The sequence below is a fragment of the Maylandia zebra genome, linkage group LG22, assembly GCF_041146795.1.
Source record: "Maylandia zebra isolate NMK-2024a linkage group LG22, Mzebra_GT3a, whole genome shotgun sequence".
NCBI lineage: Eukaryota > Metazoa > Chordata > Actinopteri > Cichliformes > Cichlidae > Maylandia > Maylandia zebra.
The window spans coordinates 175,712-182,500 of NC_135187.1; the positions used below are offsets into that span (position 1 = coordinate 175,712).

The 6,789-nt window shown below is 44.9% G+C and overlaps 1 protein-coding gene across 2 annotated transcripts in view; it reads left to right on the forward strand.

Annotated features, from left to right (window-relative positions):
- Positions 1–4,568: 4,568 nt before the first annotated feature.
- The window catches only part of rfx5 (regulatory factor X, 5), a 10,538-nt gene continuing 8,317 nt past the window's right edge, over positions 4,569–6,789 (forward strand). The window contains exons 1-5 of one of the 2 annotated variants that reach the window (XM_076879068.1): positions 4,569–4,706; positions 6,132–6,286; positions 6,419–6,452; positions 6,536–6,618; positions 6,731–6,789. The exon at positions 6,731–6,789 is cut by the window's right edge and continues 64 nt beyond it. In XM_076879068.1, the coding sequence (XP_076735183.1) occupies positions 6,165–6,286; positions 6,419–6,452; positions 6,536–6,618; positions 6,731–6,789 (298 nt within the window). In that variant the 5' untranslated portion in view covers positions 4,569–4,706; positions 6,132–6,164. Of the gene's footprint in view, positions 4,707–4,736; positions 5,807–6,131; positions 6,287–6,418; positions 6,453–6,535; positions 6,619–6,730 lie in introns of those variants that run through there. The other variant, XM_076879069.1, reaches the window with a different exon arrangement.

Here is a 6,789-nt window from a genome sequence, read left to right on the forward strand (position 1 = left end):
ATGACGAAACGTTTCTCCCACTGAAAACGCTACGTCCAGATGAACAGAATTCAAGGATTCTTTATTGTCATTCGCATCACATGTTTACATGAGGTGGAATGAAATGATGTGCACACGGTCCGGGAGCGAAAGAAACAGAATAACAAATAAATAGTGCAAAAACCTGAGTACCAGTATGGAGTATAGATACAGCAGCAAACGACCATGATGTCCAGCACTGATAAAGTGACGGTGTCAGTAGTGGTTAAGGTACTACAATATCAGTTCTTGTCCATTTATGTATCGAGAAAGTCTCACAGCTTCTGGAATGAAGCTGTTTCTCAGTCTGGTGGTTTTGCATTTAATGCTCCTCAGCCTCCTGCTTGAGGGGAGCGGGACAAGAAGTGAGTGTGCTGGGTGAGTGGGGTCCTTCACTATACAGGTGGCCCTCGTCTTGCATCCGGAGGTGTATATGTCTGTGATGGTTGGGACACTGCCTCCTTCACCACCCTGTGTAGAGCTTTCCTCTCTGCCTCAGTGCAGTTTCTGTGCCACACGTTGATGCCAGAGCACAGAACACTCTCCACCGCACATCTGTAAAAGGAGTTGAGGACTGAGCTCTCCATTCCCACGCATCTCATCTGCCTCAGGAAGTAGAGCCTCTGGTGAGCCTTCCTGATCAGGCTGGAAGTGTTTTTCCAGGTAAGGTTGCTATCTAGGTACGCACCCAGGTACTTGTAGCTGGGTACTACTTAGAGTGCAGATCCTCCAACGTGCAGGGGTGTGTGTGTGTGTCTTCCCCTCCTCAAGTCCACAATCTTCTCCTTCGTCTTCTTGTCATTTAAGCAGAGATTGTTTTTCCTGCACCAGTCCTCCAAGTGTTCCACCTCCTTCCTGTAGCCGGTCTCATCGTTTCTGAAGCAACCAACCACAGCTGTGTCGTCTGCAAACTTTACAACATGACAGCCTGGATGGTTGGGTGAGCAGTCATATGTAAGCAGCGTGAACAAAGCTTTATTTGCAATCTGTAAATGTGACTAATGTTTGTGTTCATGTTTCTCTGCAGCGCGTTTGAATGAAGACGAGAGGCAGGGGTTTCAGCATCACTAACAAACCTTTCTCTTCCTGTCTGTTCCTGTTTACTCTGTGTACTTTCTCTTTTGTATGATGGAAAATTCATGTGACAAAATAAAGAGAGCTGTTTTCCTTGAAGATTAAACAGCTAAATATGTCCTCAGTAAAAGTAGAATCACTGATTTGCATCAGCTGTTCAACATAGTTTTACCATAGCATGGCATTTGAATGGTTGACTTTATTCTAATGTGTTTTTTTTAATTAATCTTTTATCCACAATAAAATTCTTGGGGTTTGTAGGCAAAAAAACAGATCAAGTCAAAGTCAAAGTCAACTTTATTGTCAATTCTGCCACATGTACAGGACATACAGAGAATAGAAACTACGTTACTCTCGATCCCTAGATAAAATAGCAAATGAACATTTAAATATAAGAGTGATTAAAAAATGCAGGTAAAATAATTAAAAAGTAAAAATTTAAATAAATACAATACAATTTTACATATAACAAGAAAGCTATACAATATACAATATAATGGGTAAATGACATTGGGTGTAAACCAGGCAGAGTAGTGTAGATTTTATACCCTAAGCCAGTAGTTCCCAAACTACCGTACGCGTACCCTCGGGGGTACGCAAGTGGCTGTAGGTGGTACGCGTGGGTTGGGGTTGGAGTGGGGATCAAAAATTTTAAAAGCCGAAATTTGCGCTAATGAAGTTTTATTTGACTGTTAAATACATGACTATATACCACCCTCTGGTGTTCAGCAAAAAAATAGCTCTGACAAAATACATGGGCGTGATTTGCCCAAATGACCCAAATGACTGACACCTAACAGTTGAAGTTGCCTCCAAGCATTCAGTGCAGCGCGAAAATGAACAAGTGGTTAACAAGAAAAAAAGGCCCTACCACAGAGACACCGGCCACAACAACCAATAAGCTCATGTCTGAAGATGCATTTTCCAGTGACCGCACAGGTGATTGTTCAACAACAATGTGTTCGTCAGATTTGGATGCTAGCAGGGATGTATCTGTGGTTACTAGCCAAGTGGCTAGCATAGCTGGAGCCAGCCATGTGGAAAGTGATGAAGTGTCTGATGCGGAGCGTCAAAGTGGGAGAAAGCATGACAGCTCGGACTGTAACACAACCTCATCAAAGAAGCGCAAATATGATGACAATTATATTTCGCTGGGGTTTACGTGTATAAATATTGGTGGATTTTCCCGGCCACAGTGTGTTATTTGTGCAAAAGTATTGTCTCAGAACTCAATGAAACCTTCACTTTTGCGCAGACATTTAGAGACAAATCATCCCCATTTGAAAAATAAACCAAGGGAATATTTTGAGCGACAGCTAAAATCACTTTCAACAAGTAAAACCTGCATTCAGGTGCCAGATCTTATGAATAAAAACAGACTACAAGCATCTTACATGGTCAGTTACAGAGTGGCTAAAAACAACAAACCCCACACTATTGTGGAGGACCTCATTCTCCCTGCTGCTTTAGATATGGTAGGGACAATGTTGGGGGAAAAGGCAAAAAAGACGATACAGTCCATTCCATCATCAAACAATACTGTCTCACGGCGCATCAATGCAATGTCAGAAAATGTTTTACAGCAGCTACTTCTGCGCATACACCACAGTGAATTTTATGCAATACAGCTAGATGAGTCCACGGATGTGGCTGGCCTGGCGCATCTTCTCGTATATGTGCGCTACATTCATGAAGGAACCATCAAGGAGGACATGCTGTTCTGTAAACCACTGGAACAAAGGACAACTGCCGCAGATATTTTTCAAAAGCTGGACACATTCATGAACACACATGGACTCGTGTGGGACAGATGTGTTGGCATCTGTACTGATGCGCACGGGCCATGACTGGGAGACACGGAGGTGTGGTTTCGCGTGTGCAAGCAGTCGCGCCAGATGCCTCCTGGGTACACTGCAGCATCCACCGAGAGGCTCTTGCTGCAAAGGGAATACCTGTCCGTTTGAAACATGTTTTGGACACGAGTGTAAAAATGGTTAACTTTGTGAAAGCCAGGCCGCTGAACTCCCGCTTATTTGCTGCGTTGTGCAATGAGATGGGCAGCGAGCATGAGACATTACTCCACACAGAGGTTCGCTGGCTATCTAGAGGGAAAGTGCTGACCCGTTTCTGTGAGTTGAGGGATGAACTTAAAGTTTTCTTCAATAACCATCCCTTTGAGCTGTCTGAACATTTGCATGATGAAGAGTACCTTACGTGCCTGGCTTATCTGTGTGATATATTTTCTCGTCTGAACGAGCTCAATCTCAGATTACAAGGCGTTTCTGCAACTATATTCAATGTTCAAGATAAAGTTGAGGCCATGATAAAGAAGTTAAACCTTTGGAAGAACTGCTTGGATACAAACAACACTGAAGTCTTTCCTGTGCTGCATGATTTTCTGTGCTCTAATGATCTCACACTATCTAAAAGTGTAAAGCGCGAATGTAATGTGCACCTTGAGGAGCTGGAGGTGCAGTTACGCCGATACTTCCCAGAGACGGGCGGCTCAAATGATTGGATACGTCACCCGTTCACCGCCGTGCCTACTTCGTTATCACCGTCTGACCAGGAGAGCCTAATTGAAATCGCCACAGATGGATCTCTAAAAGTTGAACACGCTCAAAAGAACCTGGCGGATTTCTGGATAGGGCTGCGCACTGAACAGCCCGCGCTGGCTAAACGCGCTGTCAAGACTCTGATGCCTTTCGCCACCACATACTTATGCGAAAGAGGATTTTCTGCTTTAACAAACATGAAAACAAAATACAGAGCAAGACTTTGTGTGAAAAACGATTTAAGACTCAGCCTTTCCCAAATTGAGCCAAACATTGAAGAGCTGTGTGCCTCTGCTCAAGCACATCCATCACATTAAATAAAGTTCTGTTTAATGAAAGTTCATGGCCTTTATGCTCTCGACAAAAAAGTGAATTCTAATAAATCTTTTGATACACTGCTAGTATTAAGTAGTAAAGTTTGTTATTAAAACTCTGTCATTACTAAAAAATATCAATAAATTCATTTGGTGGTGAGAAATAATCGACTGTGCAGTATTTATTTTTATGCATGCGATATTGCAATGTATTTATAGACACTAATTAAGAATCGTTCGTAGTAGGGGGTATGCGGCTGAGGGTGACATGTTTCAAGGGGTACGTGGCTGGAAAATGTTTGGGAAGCACTGCCCTAAGCAATTAGAGATAATATTTAACCATATCCTTTATGTGGTTAATGAGAATTCCGTTTATTAATATTAGATGATCATTTCAGACTGGAGAACCTGAGCTCCCTGCTTCTTCCTAACATTTCTACATGCATGTCAATTTTACGTTTTGTATTAGCTGGTTTCGCTTTCGCTGTTGCTATGCAGAATTCGACAGAAGAATTCATCTATTTTGTAACTGGGCAGACCAGGAAAAGGCGTCCAATCAAATTAATTCCTGTTCTAAAAACATTTCTACTCGACGAATAGGATTAAACCCGCTTTTGGTGTCTGGGTAGATTTTTGAGAACTGACCAATGGGAATAGACGCTGGGTTTGTAGTCAGGCAGACATAACAAACTCGTCCAATCACAAAAAAATCTGAAAAGGGGAATTTTGCTGTATCTTGGCTCAGGTACTTTCTTTTTCTTTTTTAAAATAAATAGTGAAGCGGGCTTCGCTTGTTGGATCATACAGTAATAACAGAATTTATGTATCATTATCAAGAATTATTTGGAAATGAAAAAGATCGCGCTGAAACGATTTAACGGGCTGTTTCAGCGCTTACTAGCTAATGCTTATCAGTTAGCTACTAGCTTAGCTTGTGAGCCACCCTATGATGATTAGCATGCAGGTAGCCCGTATATGTCTGTTATCCGGAACATCACCGGCATCCTAACCGGGAGCCGATTCACGCACGCATGACAGTCGTGAAACGGTTCTAACATCTGTTCAGAACAACTCAGCCACCGAGTCTGGGCCGCCTCCGGTAGCTACGCGGAGGACGGGATTAGCCCACTAGCTTCGGAGTAATATGTTCAGCTGGGCTCGTGTGTGTGTATGTGCGCGCGCGCGCTGTAAATGGCAGCACATGACCACCGGCGCTGTAAACACTGCGGCCACACAGACGACTCCCGATAACGGTAGCGGGCTCCGTGCTGCTCCTCCCCCGCTCCGGGGATTGCCGTAACACAGCCGGCGTTGGTCTCTCCGTTACCGCCCGCGGTCGGGCTGCCAGCCGCGCAGCCGCCGCAGAGCTGTGACCCGGAACGTGGGTTGATTGCATCTGTTTACATCCAGATTTTTTAACCTGGACAGTAAAATTAAACCGTTCTAACTGGATCAGCATCGAGGGCCTGCATGGACGAGACGTGAAACCTGAGTCCCCAGTGGGGTCCGAGTAGGGAAGTGTTTGGCGGTTTCTGAGGTTTCTGGACCCCGCAGGCCTGTATAGTAAAGCTGGGCAGCAGTGATACCTCAGGGCCCGCTGGATCCCAACACTGGACTGCAGCAGGACTGTGAACTGCATTGAGAGCCACACCTGCCTGATGTCCTAGTAACTAATTGTTGATTTTTAGGCCAAAGCTGATCAAATTAGTTCTTAAACTGTTTCCTCAACACAGTTAGTGTCTCATCATATTTTATTAAACATGGTTAGTTCTGCTGGAAAGCTATGGGAGTCTGTGGGGACTGACCCTATGCTGGCCCCTCTGCTGAACTTCAGAGGAACTGCAGGTGGGCAGGCTGGTTTTAAATGTGTCTGTCCATGTACATTATTGGGGGGGGGGGGGGGTCTGCGTGCAGTCTTCCAAGATCCTGACTGCACATTGTTGAGCGTGGATGACACAATTTGATCGGTTGACAAGTGGGCTGCAATACGCACAGCAGAGTTTGTTGAGAAGAGAACTGCAGACAAACCCTGCAAAGATTTAAAAAAAAAAATGAATAAAGAGCTCGCTGCAGGCAGACGGCAGGCCCCAGACTGGACAGCATCCACAAAGCTGGCTTCAGTTGCTGCTTTTGTCCTTACAGTGTGCGTTTTCCTGTGTGTCTCTCTCAGATGGTGTTTCACAGCATTGGTTAGTTGGTCCTGATGTCCGAGGACCAGTGTCACCAACGGGCCGAGGCCTCCCGGCGGGGCCAGGGCGGTCTGGAGACAGGGGAGGGTGACACTGAGCCCAGCATGCTGCTGCAGAAACTGAAGAGCAACATCTCGTAAGTCTGAGTGAGGGCAATGAAGCAGGAAGTGTTTGTGTGTGAAAATGGGGATTAGAATTTCTGAAGCTCTGACGTCCCTGTGTGGTGTTCGTGATGGATCTGATCAGCATGTCCTCTGTCCTCTTACAGGAAACACGTTCAGACCAAAGTAGAGCAGATCCTGGTAAGAAACTTGATGTGAGGTTAAAGTCTGGTTTGGTGCTCACCTCAGGTCTGGTTCATTCACTGTGGGGTTTTTTTCAACAGCAAGATGTTCAGCGTTTCTCTGACAATGACAAGTTGTACCTGTACCTGCAGCTGCCCTCTGGACCGAGTTCTGGAGACAAAAGGTGACGTTGCTTCTCCATTTTGCTCCTTTGTTTTTTATCCTGATAGTTTGTGATTCGTCGTTTTTCTGTCAGAAACGGTGAACCTCTGTAAATCTTGAATTTGTGTTCTCAGCGGCAGCGATTCGAGTTCATTTAACACGGCCGACCAGCTTCACACCTGTAACTGGATCC